Genomic DNA, 21,120 nt, shown 5'->3' with positions numbered 1-21,120 from the left:
TATATTATAGTGAAGTGGTAGAGTATATAGTATATCATAGTGAAGTGGTAGAGTATATAGTATATTATAGTGAAGTGGTAGAGTATATAGTATATTATAGTGAAGTGGTAGAGTATATAGTATATATAGTGAAGTGGTAGAGTATATAGTATATTATAGTTAAGTGGTAGAGTATATAGTATATTATAGTGAAGTGGTAGAGTATATAGTATATATAGTGAAGTGGTAGAGTATATAGTATATTATAGTTAAGTGGTAGAGTATATAGTATATATAGTGAAGTGGTAGAGTATATAGTATATTATAGTTAAGTGGTAGAGTATATAGTATATTATAGTGAAGTGGTAGAGTATATAGTATATTATAGTGAAGTGGTAGAGTCTGACAGCAGACCAGAAGGGCTGTGAGTATATAGTATATTATAGTGAAGTGGTAGAGTATATAGTATAGTATAGTGAAGTGGTAGAGTATATAGTATATCATAGTGAAGTGGTAGAGTATATAGTATATTATAGTGAAGTGGTAGAGTATATAGTATATTATAGTGAAGTGATAGAGTATATAGTATATATAGTGAAGTGATAGAGTATATAGTATATTATAGTGAAGTGGTATAGTATATAGTATATATAGTGAAGTGGTAGAGTATATAGTATATTATAGTTAAGTGGTAGAGTATATAGTATATTATAGTGAAGTGGTAGAGTATATAGTATATATAGTGAAGTGGTAGAGTATATAGTATATTATAGTTAAGTGGTAGAGTATATAGTATATTATAGTGAAGTGGTAGAGGATATAGTATATTATAGTTAAGTGGTAGAGTATATAGTATATTATAGTGAAATGGTAGAGTATATAGTATATATAGTGAAGTGGTAGAGTATATAGTATATCATAGTGAAGTGGTAGAGTCAGACAGCAGACCAGAAGGGCTGTCAGTATATAGTATATTATAGTGAAGTGGTAGAGTCTGACAGCAGACCAGAAGGGCTGTGAGTATATAGTTTATTATAGTGAAGTGGTAGAGTATATAGTATATTATAGTGAAGTGGTAGAGTATATAGTATATATAGTGAAGTGGTAGAGTATATAGTATATTATAGTGAAGTGGTAGAGTATATAGTATATTATAGTGAAGTGGTAGAGTATATAGTATATTATAGTGAAGTGGTAGAGTCTGACAGCAGACCAGAAGGGCTGTGAGTATATAGTATATCATAGTGAAGTGGTAGAGGATATAGTATATTATAGTGAAGTGGTAGAGTCTGACAGCAGACCAGAAGGGCTGTGAGTATATAGTATATTATAGAGAAGTGGTAGAGTATATAGTATATCATAGTGAAGTGGTATAGGATATAGTATATTATAGTGAAATGGTAGAGTCTGTCAGCAGACCAGAAGGGCTGTGAGTATATAGTATATTATAGTGAAGTGGTAGAGTATATAGTATATCATAGTGAAGTGCTAGAGTATATAGGATATTATGGTGAAGTGGTAGAGTATATAGTATATTATAGTGAAGTGGTAGAGTCTGACAGCAGGCCAGAAGGGCTGTGAGTATATAGTATATTATAGTGAAGTGGTAGAGTATATAGTATATCATAGTGAAGTGGTAGAGGATATAGTATATTATAGTGAAGTGGTAGAGTCTGACAGCAGACCAGAAGGGCTGTGAGTATATAGTATATTATAGTGAAGTGGTAGAGTATATAGTATATTATAGTGAAGTAGTAGAGTATATAGTATATATAGTGAAGTGGTAGAGTCTGACAGCAGGCCAGAAGGGCTGTGAGTATATAGTATATATAGTGAAGTGGTAGAGTATATAGTATATCATAGTGAAGTGGTAGAGTCTATAGTATATCATAGTGAAGTGGTAGAGTCTATAGTATATCATAGTGAAGTGGTAGAGGATATAGTATATTATAGTGAAGTGGTAGAGGATATAGTATATCATAGTGAAGTGGTAGAGTCTATAGTATATCATAGTGAAGTGGTAGAGGATATAGTATATTATAGTGAAGTGGTAGAGTCTGACAGCAGACCAGAAGGGCTGTGAGTATATAGTATATTATAATGAAGTGGTAGAGTATATAGTATATTATAGTGAAATGGTAGAGTATATAGTTTATTATAGTGAAGTGGTAGAGGATATAGTATATTATAGTGAAGTGGTAGAGTCTGACAGCAGACCAGAAGGGCTGTGAGTATATAGTATATATAGTGAAGTGGTAGAGTATATAGTATATCATAGTGAAGTGGTAGAGTCTATAGTATATCATAGTGAAGTGGTAGAGGATATAGTATATTATAGTGAAGTGGTAGAGTCTGACAGCAGGCCAGAAGGGCTGTGAGTATATAGTATATTATAATGAAGTGGTAGAGTCTATAGTATATCATAGTGAAGTGGTAGAGGATATAGTATATTATAGTGAAGTGGTAGAGGATATAGTATATCATAGTGAAGTGGTAGAGTCTGACAGCAGACCAGAAGGGCTGTGAGTATATAGTATATTATAATGAAGTGGTAGAGTCTATAGTATATCATAGTGAAGTGGTAGAGGATATAGTATATTATAGTGAAGTGGTAGAGGATATAGTATATCATAGTGAAGTGGTAGAGTCTATAGTATATCATAGTGAAGTGGTAGAGGATATAGTATATTATAGTGAAGTGGTAGAGTCTGACAGCAGACCAGAAGGGCTGTGAGTATATAGTATATTATAATGAAGTGGTAGAGTATATAGTATATTATAGTGAAATGGTAGAGTATATAGTTTATTATAGTGAAGTGGTAGAGGATATAGTATATTATAGTGAAGTGGTAGAGTCTGACAGCAGACCAGAAGGGCTGTGAGTATATAGTATATTATAATGAAGTGGTAGAGTATATAGTATATTATAGTGAAATGGTAGAGTATATAGTATATTATAGTTAAGTGGTAGAGTATATAGTATATTATAGTGAAGTGGTAGAGTATATAGTATATCATAGTGAAGCAGTAGAGGATATAGTATATTATAGTGAAGTGGTAGAGTATATAGTATATTATAGTGAAGTGGTAGAGTCTGACAGCAGACCAGAAGGGCTGTGAGTATATAGTATATTATAGTGAAGTGGTAGAGTATATAGTATATTATAGTGAAGTGGTAGAGTATATAGTATATCATAGTGAAGTGGTAGAGGATATAGTATATTATAGTGAAGTGGTAGAGTCTGACAGCAGACCAGAAGGGCTGTGAGTATATAGTATATTATAATGAAGTGGTAGAGTATATAGTATATTATAGTGAAGTGGTAGAGGATATAGTATATCATAGTGAAGTGGTAGAGTCTATAGTATATCATAGTGAAGTGGTAGAGGATATAGTATATTATAGTGAAGTGGTAGAGTCTGACAGCAGACCAGAAGGGCTGTGAGTATATAGTATATTATAATGAAGTGGTAGAGTATATAGTATATTATAGTGAAGTGGTAGAGTATATAGTATATCATAGTGAAGTGGTAGAGTCTATAGTATATCATAGTGAAGTGGTAGAGGATATAGTATATTATAGTGAAGTGGTAGAGTCTGACAGCAGGCCAGAAGGGCTGTGAGTATATAGTATATTATAGTGAAGTGGTAGAGTATATAGTATATCATAGTGAAGTGGTAGAGGATATAGTATATTATAGTGAAGTGGTAGAGTCTGACAGCAGACCAGAAGGGCTGTGAGTATATAGTATATATAGTGAAGTGGTAGAGTATATAGTATATCATAGTGAAGTGGTAGAGTCTATAGTATATCATAGTGAAGTGGTAGAGGATATAGTATATTATAGTGAAGTGGTAGAGTCTGACAGCAGGCCAGAAGGGCTGTGAGTATATAGTATATATAGTGAAGTGGTAGAGTATATAGTATATCATAGTGAAGTGGTAGAGTCTATAGTATATCATAGTGAAGTGGTAGAGTCTATAGTATATTATAGTGAAGTGGTAGAGTATATAGTATATTATAGTGAAATGGTAGAGTATATAGTATATATAGTGAAGTGGTAGAGTATATAGTATATTATAATGAAGTGGTAGAGTCTGACAGCAGACCAGAAGGGCTGTCAGTATATAGTATATTATAGTGAAGTGGTAGAGTATATAGTATATATAGTGAAGTGGTAGAGTATATAGTATATTATAGTGAAGTGGTAGAGTATATAGTATATTATAGTGAAGTGGTAGAGTATATAGTATATTATAGTGAAGTGGTAGAGTATATAGTATATCATAGTGAAATGGTAGAGTATATAGTATATTATAGTGAAGTGGTAGAGTATATAGTATATTATAGTGAAGTGGTAGAGTATATAGTATATATAGTGAAGTGGTAGAGTATATAGTATATATAGTGAAATGGTAGAGTATATAGTATATTATAGTGAAGTGGTAGAGTCTGACAGCAGACCAGAAGGGCTGTCAGTATATAGTATATTATAGTGAAGTGGTAGAGTATATAGTATATATAGTGAAGTGGTAGAGTATATAGTATATTATAGTGAAGTGGTAGAGTATATAGTATATTATAGTGAAGTGGTAGAGTGTATAGTATATTATAGTGAAGTGGTAGAGTATATAGTATATCATAGTGAAATGGTAGAGTATATAGTATATTATAGTGAAGTGGTAGAGTATATAGTATATATAGTGAAGTGGTAGAGTATATAGTATATCATAGTGAAATGGTAGAGTATATAGTATATATAGTGAAATGGTAGAGTATATAGTATATTATAGTGAAGTGGTAGAGTATATAGTATATATAGTGAAGTGGTAGAGTATATAGTATATTATAGTGAAGTGGTAGAGTATATAGTATATCATAGTGAAATGGTAGAGTATATAGTATATCATAGTGAAATGGTAGAGTATATAGTATATTATAGTGAAGTGGTAGAGTATATAGTATATATAGTGAAGTGGTAGAGTATATAGTATATTATAGTGAAGTGGTAGAGTATATAGTATATCATAGTGAAATGGTAGAGTATATAGTATATTATAGTGAAGTGGTAGAGTATATAGTATATATAGTGAAATGGTAGAGTATATAGTATATTATAGTGAAGTGGTAGAGGATATAGTATATTATAGTGAAGTGGTAGAGTATATAGTATATATAGTGAAATGGTAGAGTATATAGTATATTATAGTGAAGTGGTAGAGTATATAGTATATTATAGTGAAGTGGTAGAGTATATAGTATATCATAGTGAAATGGTAGAGTATATAGTATATTATAGTGAAGTGGTAGAGTATATAGTATATATAGTGAAGTGGTAGAGTATATAGTATATTATAATGAAGTGGTAGAGTCTGTCAGCAGACCAGAAGGGCTGTCAGTATATAGTATATCATAGTGAAATGGTAGAGTATATAGTATATTATAGTGAAATGGTAGAGTATATAGTATATATAGTGAAGTGGTAGAGTATATAGTATATTATAATGAAGTGGTAGAGTCTGTCAGCAGACCAGAAGGGCTGTCAGTATATAGTATATTATAGTGAAGTGGTAGAGTATATAGTATATATAGTGAAATGGTAGAGTATATAGTATATTATAGTGAAGTGGTAGAGGATATAGTATATTATAATGAAGTGGTAGAGTCTGACAGCAGACCAGAAGGGCTGTCAGTATATAGTATATTATAGTGAAGTGGTAGAGTATATAGTATATCATAGTGAAATGGTAGAGTATATAGTATATATAGTGAAGTGGTAGAGTATATAGTATATTATAGTGAAGTGGTAGAGTATATAGTATATTATAGTGAAGTGGTAGAGTATATAGTATATTATAGTGAAGTGGTAGAGTATATAGTATATCATAGTGAAATGGTAGAGTATATAGTATATTATAGTGAAGTGGTAGAGTATATAGTATATATAGTGAAGTGGTAGAGTATATAGTATATTATAATGAAGTGGTAGAGTCTGTCAGCAGACCAGAAGGGCTGTCAGTATATAGTATATCATAGTGAAATGGTAGAGTATATAGTATATTATAGTGAAATGGTAGAGTATATAGTATATATAGTGAAGTGGTAGAGTATATAGTATATTATAATGAAGTGGTAGAGTCTGTCAGCAGACCAGAAGGGCTGTCAGTATATAGTATATTATAGTGAAGTGGTAGAGTCTGACAGCAGACCAGAAGGGCTGTGAGTATATAGTATATTATAATGAAGTGGTAGAGTCTGACAGCAGACCAGAAGGGCTGTGAGTATATAGTATATTATAGTGAAGTGGTAGAGTCTGACAGCAGACCAGAAGGGCTGTGAGTATATAGTATATTATAATGAAGTGGTAGAGTCTGACAGCAGACCAGAAGGGCTGTCAATATATAGTATATTATAATGAAGTGGTAGAGTCTGACAGCAGACCAGAAGGGCTGTCAGTATATAGTATATTATAGTGAAGTGGTAGAGTATATAGTATATCATAGTGAAATGGTAGAGTATATAGTATATATAGTGAAGTGGTAGAGTATATAGTATATTATAGTGAAGTGGTAGAGTATATTGTATATTATAGTGAAGTGATAGAGTATATAGTATATTATAGTGAAGTGATAGAGTATATAGTATATATAGTGAAGTGGTAGAGTCTGACAGCAGGCCAGAAGTACTGTGAGTATATAGTATATCATAGTGAAGTGGTAGAGTATATAGTATATTATAGTGAAGTGGTAGAGTCTGACAGCAGACCAGAAGGGCTGTGAGTATATAGTATATTATAATGAAGTGGTAGAGTCTGACAGCAGACCAGAAGGGCTGTCAGTATATAGTATATTATAGTGAAGTGGTAGAGTATATAGTATATCATAGTGAAATGGTAGAGTATATAGTATATATAGTGAAGTGGTAGAGTATATAGTATATTATAGTGAAGTGGTAGAGTATATAGTATATTATAGTGAAGTGATAGAGTATATAGTATATTATAGTGAAGTGGTATAGTCTGACAGCAGACCAGAAGGGCTGTCAGTATATAGTATATTATAGTGAAGTTTTAAAGTCTGACAGCAGACCAGAAGGGCTGTGAGTATATAGTATATTATAGTGAAGTGGTAGAGTATATAGTATATTATAGTGAAATGGTAGAGTATATAGTATATATAGTGAAGTGGTAGAGTATATAGTATATTATAGTGAAGTGGTATAGTATATAGTATATTATAGTGAAGTGGTAGAGTATATAGTATATTATAGTGAAATGGTAGAGTATATAGTTTATTATAGTGAAGTGGTAGAGTATATAGTATATTATAGTGAAGTGGTATAGTCTGACAGCAGACCAGAAGGGCTGTGAGGATATAGTATATTATAGTGAAGTGGTAGAGTATATAGTATATTATAGTGAAGTGGTAGAGTATATAGTATATCATAGTGAAGTGGTAGAGTATATAGTATATCATAGTGAAGTGGTAGAGCCTGACAGCAGACCAGAAGGACTGTGAGGATATAGTATATTATAGTGAAGTGGTAGAGTATATAGTATATTTTAGTGAAGTGGTAGAGTATATAGTATATTATAGTGAAGTGGTAGAGTATATAGTATATCATAGTGAAGTAGTAGAGTATATAGTATATTATAGTGAAGTGGTAGAGTATATAGTATATCATAGTGAAGTGGTAGAGTATATAGTATATTATAGTGAAGTGGTAGAGTATATAGTATATCATAGTGAAGTAGTAGAGTATATAGTATATTATAGTGAAATGGTAGAGTATATAGTTTATTATAGTGAAGTGGTAGAGTATATAGTATATTATAATGAAGTGATAGAGTATATAGTATACCATAGTGAAGTGGTAGAGTATATAGTTTATTATAGTGAAGTGGTAGAGTATATAGTATATTATAATGAAGTGATAGAGTATATAGTATACCATAGTGAAGTGGTAGAGTATGTTGTATATTATAGTGAAGTGGTAGAGTATATAGTATTTTATAGTGAAGTGGTAGAGTCTGACAGCAGGCTCCATCCCCTAACCATTATTGTATCTCTCCCTCCAGTTCAGGAGAGCCTTCCTCCAGTACTCTATAAGGAGACAGTATTTACTCTGTTGGCCTGGTTACAGCAGTGTGAGGCGAGGCTAGCCATCCCCTCTACAGCCGTCACTGAATACCCTACCATGGAGGGGAGACTGAAGGATGTCAAGGTACTGAACCACCCTGGATGTCTGGTTGGCTGTGTGTCTGGCTGACTGGTTGGCTGTGTGTCTGGCTGACTGGTTGGCTGTGTGTCTGGCTGACTGGTTGGGTGTGTGTCTGGCTGACTGGTTGGCTGTGTGTCTGGCTGACTGGTTGGCTGTCTGTCTGGCTGACTGGTTGGCTGTGTGTCTGGCTGACTGGTTGGCTGTGTGTCTGGCTGACTGGTTGGGTGTGTGTCTGGCTGACTGGTTGGCTGTGTGTCTGGCTGACTGGTTGGCTGTGTGTCTGGCTGACTGGTTGGCTGTGTGTCTGGCTGACTGGTTGGCTGTGTGTCTGGCTGACTGGTTGGCTGTGTGTCTGGCTGACTGGTTGGCTGTGTGTCTGTCTGACTGGTTGGCTGTGTGTCTGGCTGACTGGTTGGGTGTGTGTCTGGCTGTTTTATTATGAGGATTCTGCCACAAAACACCCGTAACAATTTCTGCTTTCACACTGTTAATGCAACGTAGTTGAACAGCCCGCGTACTGAATCAACGTATTAACAGTCAAGACAAGACCAGAAACAAGAGGCTGCTTCACATGATGATCTAGTTCAGTGAAAGTGCAGTAACCCTTGATGAGGAGATGCCAGCAGGGCTGCCAGGATAAATAGTTGTTCTCTCTACTGCTTTACATTCAGAGAGCACTAACAGAGCAGAGCAGCGCCTCACTGCAATTATGAGAAATGGAGAAATGTTATTGACGACAGAGGAAAACCCAGAGGATCAAATCAGTGTGTTTTTCCATCTCTCTATCTATGGATGTCCCAGGGTTACTGCCACACAGCACGGACTAAATCTGTTCCCTATGTAATGCACTACTTTTGATGTAGGCTCTGGTCAAAAGTAGTGCACTTCATAATTAGGATTAGGGTTCCATTTGGGACACACTGAAGACTCATTTCACCTTGTTATTGTGACAAAATGAATCACCCCGTAAAAACACTAAGACTGTTTATGGCCTTGTTGTTGTTTTTATTAAGTTCTGGTGCTAAATGGATGTTCTCTGAGACTTTAAATCCAAGGTCAGATCAGTTTAACCTGAGATACAGTAGCTTGCGCAGTGGTTCACCCCCCTTGTATTTTGTTGCCTGACAACCTGGAATTAAAATAGATTTTTTTGGGGGGGGGGGGTGTTGTATCATTTGATTTACACAACATCTCTACCACATTGAAGTTGCAAAATATTTTTCATTGTGAAACAAACAAGAAATAAGACACAAAAAAAACAGAAAACTTGAGCATGCATAACTATTCACCCCCCCCCAAAAAAAACATTTTGCAGCTGCAAGTCTCTTGGGGTATGTCTCTATTTAAAAATATAAATAAATTGTACCTTTATTTAACTAGGCAAGTCAGTTAAGAAAAAAATCTTATTTTCAATAATGGCCTAGGAACAGTGGGTTAACTGCCTGTTCAGGGGCAGAACGACAGATTTGTACCTTGTCAGCTCGGGGATTTGAACTTGCAACCTTCCGGTTACTAGTCCAACCCTGCCGCCCCAATGCCTGGCGCTAAATACAGGGAAATTATTGAGGGAAACCTGTTTCAGTCTTCCAGATGATGAAAGACATCCCCACAGCATGATGCTGCCACCACCATGCTTTACTGTGGGGATGGTATTCTCGGGGTGATGGGAGGTGTTGGGTTTGCGCCAGACATAGCATTTTCCTTGATGGTCAAAAAGCTCAATTTTAGTCTCATCTGACCAGAGTACCTTCTTCCATATGTTTGGGAAGTCTCCCACAAGCCTTCTGGCGAACACCAAACATGTTTGCTTATTTTTTTCTGGCCACTCTTCCGTAAAACCCAGCTCTGTAGAGTGTACGGCTTAAAATGGTCCTATGGACAGATACTCCAATCTTCGCTTTGGAGCTTTGCAGCTCCTTCAGGGTTATCTTTGGTCTCTTTGTTGCCTCTCTGACTAATGCCAGAGAGGTGAATACATATGCACACACCACTTTTCTGTTTTTTATATTTTAGAATTCTTTGAAACAAATAACTATTTTCACCAATTTGGACTATTTTGTGTATGTCCGTTACATGAAATCCAAATAAAAATCCATTTAAATTACAGGTTGTAATGCAACAAAATAGGGAAAATGCCAAGGGGGGATGAATACATTTGCAAGGCACTGTAGGTACAGTAGGATGTTCTACCTCACAGGGCATCAGGGATGAATCATTGTTAGGATGTTCTATCTCACAGGGCAGCAGGATGGAATCTTAGTTAGGATGTTCTACCTCACAGGGCAGCAGGATGGAATCTTAGTTAGGATGTTTTCCTCACATTGCAGCAGGGTGGAATCTTAGTTAGGATGTTCTACCTCACAGGGCAGCAGGATGGAATCTTAGTTAGGATGTTCTACCTCACAGGGCAGCAGGATGGAATCTTAGTTAGGATGTTCTACCTCACAGGGCAGCAGGGTGGAATCTTAGTTAGGATGTTCTACCTCACAGGGCAGCAGGATGGAATCTTAGTTAGGATGTTTTCCTCACATTGCAGCAGGGTGGAATCTTAGTTAGGATGTTCTACCTCACAGGGCAGCAGGATGGAATCTTAGTTAGGATGTTCTACCTCACAGTGCAGCAGGATGGAATCTTAGTTAGGATGTTTTCCTCACAGGGCAGCAGGGTGGAATCTTAGTTAGGATGTTCTACCTCACAGGGCAGCAGGATGGAATCTTAGTTAGGATGTTCTACCTCACAGTGCAGCAGGATGGAATCTTAGTTAGGATGTTCTACCTCACAGGGCAGCAGGGTGGAATCTTCGTTAGGATGTTCTACCTCACAGGGCAGCAGGGTGGAATCTTAGTTAGGATGTTCTACCTCACAGGGCAGCAGGGTGGAATCTTAGTTAGGATGTTCTACCTCACAGGGCAGCAGGGTGGAATCTTAGTTAGGATGTTCTACCTCACAGGGCAGCAGGATGGAATCTTAGTTAGGATGTTCTACCTCACAGGGCAGCAGGGTGGAATCTTAGTTAGGATGTTCTTCCTCACAGGGCAGCAGGGTGGAATCTTAGTTAGGATGTTCTACCTCACATGGCAGCAGGGTGGAATCTTCTCCCTCCTCCGTGCTATCTAGGGGTAGTCAGTAGAATATCTCTGCATAGTAATTAGCTAAAATATTATCATTGTTACAATACATTTTTTCTAAGCTTGTCCTCAGTTACTGTTCTTGGATATTATAATAAACATAATATCAATATCTCTCATTACGATGGATATAAACAATACTAAACAACTTGATCCCTCCCCAGAGAGAAAATGTCTATAGGCCCACACGTTGATGTCTCTGTCTGCCTCTAGACATCTTTTTAAACTTCAGGTCTTAACCACACAGACCCAGAGCGGCTACCTACCACCACTGGCAATGATGACTGTCAGAAACCTGGAGATGAACACCTGTCTCTTCTCTCTGTCCTGTGATTCTCCTGGAGACATTTACCCTGAGGCCGTTATATCTCATAGCGTCATTAGGGAGCCTTAGTATTGACCCGACTGGATGGAGAGGGAGGGAGGGAGGGGATACTGCCCCTTATTGGCTAAACAGTCAAACTAATGTTGTGTGTGTGTGTTTTGTTTGAGCATTGATTGTTTTCACATCATCACACCTAGTATGAATAATAATGTTATGTAGTGTTTGTTTGTTAAAGGGTAAATCCACTCAAGTTGTCATGATTTTCTAGCCTACTTGTCTTGGCTGATTCCCAGACAGTTCTAACGTACATATTTTGATTATTCATCTGTCTCCATCAGCCTCCGGCTACCATTAACCTGGTAACCTGGTAACCTGGTAGCCCATTAACCTGGTAACCTGGTAGCCCATTAACCTGGTAACCTGGTAACCTGGTAGCCCATTAACCTGGTAACCTGGTAACCTGGTAGCCCATTAACCTGGTAACCTGGTAACCTGGTAGCCCATTAACCTGGTAACCTGGTAACCTGGTAGCCCATTAACCTGGTAACCTGGTAACCTGGTAGCCCATTAACATGGTAACCTGGTAGCCCATTAACCTGGTAACCTGGTAACCTGGTAGCCCATTAACCTGGTAACCTGGTAGCCCATTAACCTGGTAACCTGGTAACCTGGTAGCCCATTAACCTGGTAACCTGGTAGCCCATTAACCTGGTAACCTGGTAACCTGGTAGCCCATTAACCTGGTAACCTGGTAGCCCATTAACCTGGTAACCTGGTAACCTGGTAGCCCATTAACCTGGTAACCTGGTAGCCCATTAACCTGGTAGCCCATTAACCTGGTAGCCCATTAACCTGGTAACCTGGTAGCCCATTAACCTGGTAACCTGGTAGCCCATTAACCTGGTAGCCCATTAACCTGGTAGCCCATTAACCTGGTAACCTGGTAGCCCATTAACCTGGTAGCCCATTAACCTGGTAACCTGGTAGCCCATTAACATGGTAGCCCATTAACCTGGTAGCCCATTAACCTGGTAACCTGGTAGCCCATTAACCTGGTAACCTGGTAGCCCATTAACCTGGTAACCTGGTAGCCCATTAACCTGGTAACCTGGTAGCCCATTAACCTGGTAGCCCATTAACCTGGTAGCCCATTAACCTGGTAACCTGGTAGCCCATTAACCTGGTAGCCCATTAACCTGGTAACCTGGTAGCCCATTAACCTGGTAGCCCATTAACCTGGCAGAGGTAGAGGTCACCAGGCCGTTCTCCCTAGACAGAGAGGGCAGAGGAGCTAGAGATCACCAGGCCCTTCTCCCTAGACAGAGAGGGCAGAGGAGCTAGAGGTCACCAGGCCCTTCTCCCTAGACAGAGAGGGTAGAGGGGCTAGAGATCACCAGGCCCTTCTCCCTAGACAGAGAGGGCAGAGGGGCTAGGGGTCACCAGTCCCTTCTCCCTAGACAGAGAGGGCAGAGGAGCTAGAGATCACCAGGCCGTTCTCCCTAGACAGAGAGGGCAGAGGAGCTAGAGGTCACCAGGCCCTTCTCCCTAGACAGAGAGGGCAGAGGAGCTAGAGGTCACCAGTCCCTTCTCCCTAGACAGAGAGGGTAGAGGGGCTAGGGATCACCAGGCCGTTCTCCCTAGACAGAGAGGGCAGAGGGGCTAGAGATCACCAGGCCCATCTCCCTAGACAGAGAGGGTAGAGGGGCTAGGGGTCACCAGGCCCTTCTCCCTAGACAGAGAGGGCAGAGGGGCTAGAGGTCACCAGGCCGTTCTCCCTAGACAGAGAGGGCAGAGGGGCTAGAGGTCATCAGGCCGTTCTCCCTAGACAGAGAGGGCAGAGGGGCTAGAGGTCACCAGGCCGTTCTCCCTAGACAGAGAGGGCAGAGGGGCTAGGGGTCACCAGGCCCTTCTTCCTCGACAGAGAGGGCAGAGGGGCTAGGGGTCACCAGGCCCTTCTCCCTAGACAGAGAGGGCAGAGGAGCTAGAGGTCACCAGGCCGTTCTCCCTAGACAGAGAGGGCAGAGGAGCTAGAGATCACCAGGCCCTTCTCCCTAGACAGAGAGGGCAGAGGAGCTAGAGGTCACCAGGCCCTTCTCCCTAGACAGAGAGGGTAGAGGGGCTAGAGATCACCAGGCCCTTCTCCCTAGACAGAGAGGGCAGAGGGGCTAGGGGTCACCAGTCCCTTCTCCCTAGACAGAGAGGGCAGAGGAGCTAGAGATCACCAGGCCGTTCTCCCTAGACAGAGAGGGCAGAGGAGCTAGAGGTCACCAGGCCCTTCTCCCTAGACAGAGAGGGCAGAGGAGCTAGAGGTCACCTGTCCCTTCTCCCTAGACAGAGAGGGCAGAGGGGCTAGGGATCACCAGGCCGTTCTCCCTAGACAGAGAGGGCAGAGGAGCTAGAGGTCACCAGTCCCTTCTCCCTAGACAGGGAGGGCAGAGGAGCTAGAGATCACCAGGCCGTTCTCCCTAGACAGAGAGGGCAGAGGAGCTAGAGGTCACCAGGCCCTTCTCCCTAGACAGAGAGGGCAGAAGGGCTAGAGATCACCAGGCCCTTCTCCCTAGACAGAGAGGGCAGAGGGGCTAGGGGTCACCAGGCCCTTCTCCCTAGACAGAGAGGGCAGAGGAGCTAGAGATCACCAGGCACTTCTCCCTAGACAGAGAGGGCAGAGGAGCTAGAGGTCACCAGGCCTTCTCCCTAGACTGAGAGGGCAGAGGTCACCAGGCCCTTCTCCCTAGACAGAGAGGGCAGAGGGGGTAGAGATCACCAGGCCCTTCTCCCTAGACAGAGAGGGCAGAGGGGCTAGAGATCACCAGGCCCTTCTCCCTAGACAGAGAGGGCAGAGGGGCTAGAGATCACCAGGCCCTTCTCCCTAGACAGAGAGGGCAGAGGAGCTAGAGATCACCAGGCACTTCTCCCTAGACAGAGAGGGCAGAGGAGCTAGAGGTCACCAGGCCTTCTCCCTAGACAGAGAGGGCAGAGGTCACCAGGCCCTTCTCCCTAGACAGAGAGGGCAGAGGGGCTATAGATCACCAGGCCCTTCTCCCTAGACAGAGAGGGCAGAGGGGCTAGAGATCACCAGGCCCTTCTCCCTAGACAGAGAGGGCAGAGGGGCTAGAGGTCACCAGGCACTTCTCCCTAGACAGAGAGGGCAGAGGGGCTAGAGGTCACCAGGCCCTTCTCCCTAGACAGAGAGGGCAGAGGGGCTAGAGGTCACCAGGCCCTTCTCCCTAGACAGAGAGGGCAGAGGGGCTAGGGGTCACCAGGCCTGCTCTAGACAGAGAGGGCAAGGGAGCTAGGGGTCACCAGGCACTTCTCCCTAGACAGAGAGGGCACAGGGGCTAGGGGTCACCAGGCCCTTCTCCCTAGACAGAGAGGGCACAGGGGCTAGGGGTCACCAGGCCCTTCTCCCTAGACAGAGATGGCAGAGGGGCTAGGTGTCACCAGGCCTGCTCTAGACAGAGAGGGCAGAGGAGCTAGGGGTCACCAGGCACTTCTCCCTAGACAGAGAGGGCAGAGGAGCTAGGGGTCACCAGTCCCTTCTCCCTAGACAGAGAGGGCAGAGGGGCTAGGGGTCACCAGTCCCTTCTCCCTAGACAGAGTGGGCAGAGGGGCTAGGAGTCACCAGGCACTTCTCCCTAGACAGAGAGGGCAGAGGAGCTAGGGGTCACCAGTCCCTTCTCCCTAGACAGAGAGGGCAGAGGGGCTAGGGGTCACCAGTCCCTTCTCCCTAGACATAGTGGGCAGAGGGGCTAGGAGTCACCAGGCACTTCTCCCTAGACAGAGAGGGCAGAGGGGCTAAGGGTCACCAGTCCAGTGCCCCCCACAATAAAACTAATATATTCATCTTCCCGTCAGTGCCCCCTCTGGGTGGCTAGCGTCCATGGAATTAAATGAACTATCCTGCTAAAAAGTCCTCATATGGCCAAATCATAACTAACATTTTCGCTTAATCATACATTGATATCAAGAAGAGACTTCAGTGAAAATGTGAAAGTTGGGATTCACCCTGTATTGAGTACAACCATCTCCATGTCCTTCCCCACAGGTAATGCAGGTTGCGCTTGCAGAGCACCAGAGTGAGGTGGACTACCTGACGTCTACAGTGGACCAGGTTTTTCAGAAGGCCCCTCCAGAGATCAGTCACAAGTACAGGGCAGAGATGGACAGCATCATGACTCGCTGGAGACGCCTGTCCTCAACGCTGGGGGAACAGGCGACAAAGATAACAGAGCTTATGGCTAAATTACTGCAGTTCCAGGTACTGTGGGGGTTGTAGGGGGGTGGGGGTGTGCTGCGAGAGAGAGGGAGAGAGGGAGCGAGAGAGAGTAGAAAGAGAGCGAAATAGAGGGAGAGTGAGATAGGGAAAGGAAGAGAGGGCGGGAGAGATAGAGACAGAGATGAAGAGATAGAGACAGAGATGAGGAGCTAGAGACAGAGATGAGGAGCTAGAGACAGAGATGAGGAGATAGAGACAGAGATTAAGAGATAGAGAGAGAGATGAAGAGATAGAGACAGAGATGAGGAGACAGAGATGAAGAGATAGAGACAGAGATGAGGAGATAGAGACAGAGATGAGGAGATAGAGACAGAGATGAGGAGATAGAGACAGAGATGAAGAGATAGAGACAGAGATGAGGAGATAGAGACAGAGATGAAGAGATAGAGACAGAGATGAAGAGACAGAGATGAGGAGATAGAGACAGAGATGAAGAGATAGAGACAGAGATGAAGAGACAGAGATGAGGAGATAGAGACAGAGATGAAGAGATAGAGACAGAGATGAAGAGACAGAGATGAGGAGATAGAGACAGAGATGAAGAGATAGAGACAGAGATGAAGCTTTGTTTTGTATATTATCTACCTCACTTGCTTTGGCAATGTTAACATGTTTCACATGCCAATAAAGCCCCTTGAATTGAATTGAAGTGATAGAGACAGAGATGAAGAGATAGAGACAGAGATGAAGAGATAGAGACAGAGATGAAGTGATAGAGACAGAGATGAAGAGATAGACAGAGATGAAGAGATAGAGATAGAGATAGAGACAGAGATGAAGTGATAGAGACAGAGATGAAGAGATAGAGACAGAGATAGAGACAGAGATGAAGAGATAGAGACAGAGATGAAGAGATAGAGACAGAGATGAAGTGATAGAGACAGAAATGAAGTGATAGAGACAGAGATGAAGTGATAGAGACAGAGACAGAGATGAAGAGATAGGGACATAGATGAAGAGATAGAGACAGAGATGAAGAGATAGAGACAGAGATGAAGTGATAGAGACAGAGATGAAGAGATAGAGACAGAGATGAAGTGTTTGCGTGTGTGGCTATAAATGACTCTAAGCACATTGTCAGTTCTCTGCTGTCTGTCAACCTATCTGTCTGTGTCTCTCAGAATGACGTGAAGACTCTGAGGAAGTGGATGGCTGATGTTGATGTGTTCCTGAATGAGGAGTGGCCAGCGCTGGGGGACTCAGAGGCCCTGCAGAAACAGCTGGAGCAGTGCACTGTAAGACCTGGCAACCTTCTTTCACCTTCTCTCACCTGGCATCCTGTCATTCACCTTCTCTCCCCTGGCAACCTGTCATTCACCTTCTCTCACCTGGCAACCTGTCATTCACCTTCTCTCACCTGACAACCTGTCATTCACCTTCTCTCACCTGGCAACCTGTCATTCACCTTCTCTCCCCTGGCAACCTGTCATTCACCTTCTCTCCCCTGGCAACCTGTCATTCACCTTCTCTCCCCTGGCAACCTGTCATTCACCTTCTCTCCCCTGGCAACCTGTCATTCACCTTCTCTCACCTGGCAACCTGTCATTCACCTTCTCTCACCTGGCAATCTGTCATTCACCTTCTCTCACCTGGCAACCTGTCATTCACCTTCTCTCCCCTGGCAACCTGTCATTCACCTTCTCTCCCCTGGCAACCTGTCATTCACCTTCTCTCACCTGGCAACCTGTCATTCACCTTCTCTCACCTGGCAACCTGTCATTCACCTTCTCTCACCTGGCAACCTGTCATTCACCTTCTCTCACCTGGCAACCTGTCATTCACCTTCTTTCCCCTGGCAACCTGTCATTCACCTTCTCTCACCTGGCAACCTGTCATTCACCTTCTTTCCCCTGGCAACCTGTCATTCACCTTCTCTCACCTGGCAACCTGTCATTCACCTTCTTTCCCCTCCCTGGCAACCTGTCATTCACCTTCTCTCACCTGGCAACCTGTCATTCACCTTCTCTCACCTGGCAACCTGTCATTCACCTTCTCTCACCTGACAACCTGTCATTCACCTTCTCTCACCTGGCAACCTGTCATTCACCTTCTCTCACCTGGCAACCTGTCATTCACCTTCTCTCACCTGGCAACCTGTCATTCACCTTCTCTCCCCTGGCAACCTGTCATTCACCTTCTCTCACCTGGCAACCTGTCATTCACCTTCTCTCACCTGGCAACCTGTCATTCACCTTCTCCCCCCTGGCAACCTGTCATTCACCTTCTCTCCCCTGGCAACCTGTCATTCACCTTCTCTCACCTGGCAACCTGTCATTCACCTTCTCTCACCTGGCAACCTGTCATTCACCTTCTCTCACCTGGCAACCTGTCATTCACCTTCTCTCACCTGACAACCTGTCATTCACCTTCTCTCCCCTGGCAACATGTCATTCACCTTCTCTCCCCTGGGAACCTTCTATTTTTAGCAGAGGAATTGTGATCTCTAAACGTCACCCCAGTAAATGAGCCCTAGGGCATATAGCCCAGTAAATGAGCCCTAGGGCATACAGCCCAGTAAATGAACCCTAGGGCATACAGCCCAGTAAATGAGCCCTAGGGCATACAGCCCAGTAAATGAACCCTAGGGCATACAGCTCAGTAAATGAACCCTAGGGCATACAGCCCAGTAAATGAGCCCTAGGGCATACAGCCTAGTAAATTAACCCTAGGGCATACAGACCAGTATATGAGCCATAGGGCATACAGCCCAGTATTTGAGCCATAGGGTATACAGCTCAGTAAATGAGCCCTAGGGCATACAGCCCAGTAAATGAACCCTAGGGCATACAGCCCAGTAAATTAGCTCTAGGGCATACAGCCCAGTAAATGAGCCCTAGGGCATACAGCCCAGTAAATGAACCCTAGGGCATACAGCCCAGTAAATGAGTCCTAGGGCATACAGCCCAGTAAATGAACCCTAGGGCATACAGCCCAGTAAATGAACCCTAGGGCATACAGCCCAGTAAATGGGCCCTAGGGCATACAGCTCAGTAAATGAACCCTAGGGCATACAGCCCAGTAAATGAGCCCTAGGGCATACAGCCCAGTAAATGAGCCCTAGGGCATACAGCCCAGTAAATGAACCCTAGGGCATACAGCCCAGTAAATGAGTCCTAGGGCATACAGCCCAGTAAATGAGTCCTAGGGCATACAGCCCAGTAAATGAACCCTAGGGCATACAGCCCAGTAAATTAACCCCAGGGCATACAGCCCAGTAAATGGGCCCTAGGGCATACAGCTCAGTAAATGAACCCTAGGGCATACAGCCCAGTAAATTAGCCCTAGGGCATACAGCCCAGTAAATGAGCCCTAGGGCATACAGCCCAGTAAATGAACCATAGGGCATACAGCCCAGTAAATGAACCCTAGGGCATTCAGCTCAGTAAATACAGTACAAGTGAACATCTCTCTGTCACACATCCATTTCAATTAGTCATATCCCCTGTGTCTCTGTTGGGATTGGCTAGGCCCTGGTGAATGACATCCACACCATCCAACCCAGTCTGAACGGCATCAATGAGGTGGGCGTGTCTCTGAAGACAGAGGCGGAGCCAGCATTCGCCATCCAACTGCAGAAGGAGCTCGATGAGCTGAACGCTATGTGGGAGATAATCTGCAAACAGGTAACACACACACACACACACACACACACACTCACACTCACACATACACACACACACACACACCGTACCCACCCAAGCGTTGATTCCATCCATCCCTGTCCTGACACATCATCTGTTGTTATTGTGTGTCTATTCATGGTATGTGTGTGTGTGTCTCCAGGCCTATGCTAAGAAGTCCGCTCTGAAGGGGGGTCTGGACAAGACCATGAGCCTGAGGAAGGAGATGGCTGAGATGCAGGAGTGGATCACTCAGGCTGAGGAGGACTATCTGGAGAGAGACTTCACTTACCAGACCCCTGAGGAGCTACGCAAGGCTGTGGAGGAACTCAAGGTAGGGTGTGTGTTGGGAGGAGGGAGTGTGTGTGTTGGGAGGAGGGAGTGTGTGTGTTGGGAGGAGGGAGTGTGTGTGTGTGGGGGGGGGGGGGGGGGGCAGACTTCCCTATAGCCAACCCTGGGCCCTCATCCAAACCATACTCTGACCCTAATCTAAGCACTGACCTGCCTCACAACACCCTCCCTCCCTCCCTCCCTCCCTTTGTTCTTCTCCCTCCCTCCCTCCCTCCCTCCCTCCCTCCCTCCCTCCCTTGGATCATCTCCCTCTCTCCCCCTCATTCTCCCTCTCTTTATCCTCTTTAATTCAAGCTCAATAACTTTTGTTGGCAGTCATGCATTTCTAAAACAAAGAGCAATAAGATAAGCATCTCTTCATCTCTCTCTCTCCCTCCTGCCTTTCTTTCTTTCTCTATCTCTGCGCTCTCTGTATCACTTAATCTCTTTTTATCTCTGCTCTCTGAATCCCTCTCTCTCTCTACCCCCTCTCCAACCCTCTCTCTCCCCCCTCTCCTACCCTCTCTCTCTCTCTCCCCTCTCCTACCCTCTCTCTCTCTCCCCTCTCCTACCCTCTCTCTCTCTCCCCCCTCTCCTACCCTCTCTCTCTCTCCCCTCTCCTACCCTCTCTCTCTCTCCCCCCTCTCCTACCCTCTCTCTCTCTCCCCCCTCTCCTACCCTCTCTCTCTCTCTCCCCTCTCCTACCCTCTCTCTCTCTCCCCTCTCCTCTCCTACCCTCTCTCTCTCTCCCCTCTCCTACCCTCTCTCTCTCTCCCCTCTCCTCTCCTACCCTCTCTCTCTCTCCCCTCTCCTACCCTCTCTCTCTCTCCCCCCTCTCCTACCCTCTCTCTCTCTCCCCCCTCTCCTACCCTCTCTCTCTCTCTCCCCTCTCCTACCCTCTCTCTCTCTCCCCTCTCCTCTCCTACCCTCTCTCTCTCTCCCCTCTCCTACCCTCTCTCTCTCTCTCCTCTCCTCTCCTACCCTCTCTCTCTCTCCCCTCTCCTACCCTCTCTCTCTCTCCCCTCTCCTCTCCTACCCTCTCTCTCTCTCCCCTCTCCTACCCTCTCTCTCTCTCCCCTCTCCTCTCCTACCCTCTCTCTCTCTCCCCCCTCTCCTACCCTCTCTCTCTCTCCCCCCTCTCCTACCCTCTCTCTCCTCTTGTCCCCTCACATGTTTTGTCTCACTTCTCCCTCTCTCCCCTCTCTCTTTAATTCAATTCAACTTAAGGGCTTTATTGACA

General features: G+C 43.4%; 1 protein-coding gene across 9 annotated transcripts in view; it reads left to right on the top strand.

Annotated features, from left to right (window-relative positions):
• Positions 1-21,120, top strand: part of LOC110496981 (dystrophin) — a 394,538-nt gene that overhangs the window by 232,227 nt on the left and 141,191 nt on the right. For all 9 annotated transcript variants that reach the window (XM_036951595.1, XM_036951594.1, XM_036951600.1 and 6 more), the window contains 5 exons: positions 8,059-8,204; positions 15,700-15,912; positions 17,052-17,165; positions 19,398-19,553; positions 19,714-19,884. In XM_036951595.1, the coding sequence (XP_036807490.1) occupies positions 8,059-8,204; positions 15,700-15,912; positions 17,052-17,165; positions 19,398-19,553; positions 19,714-19,884 (800 nt within the window). The remainder of the gene's footprint in view (positions 1-8,058; positions 8,205-15,699; positions 15,913-17,051; positions 17,166-19,397; positions 19,554-19,713; positions 19,885-21,120) is intronic.

The sequence above is a fragment of the Oncorhynchus mykiss genome, chromosome 18 (assembly GCF_013265735.2).
Source record: "Oncorhynchus mykiss isolate Arlee chromosome 18, USDA_OmykA_1.1, whole genome shotgun sequence".
Taxonomy (NCBI): Eukaryota; Metazoa; Chordata; class Actinopteri; order Salmoniformes; family Salmonidae; genus Oncorhynchus; species Oncorhynchus mykiss.
Note: the sequence above shows the minus strand (reverse complement) of the source record. Positions and strands in the feature narration are given on the sequence as shown.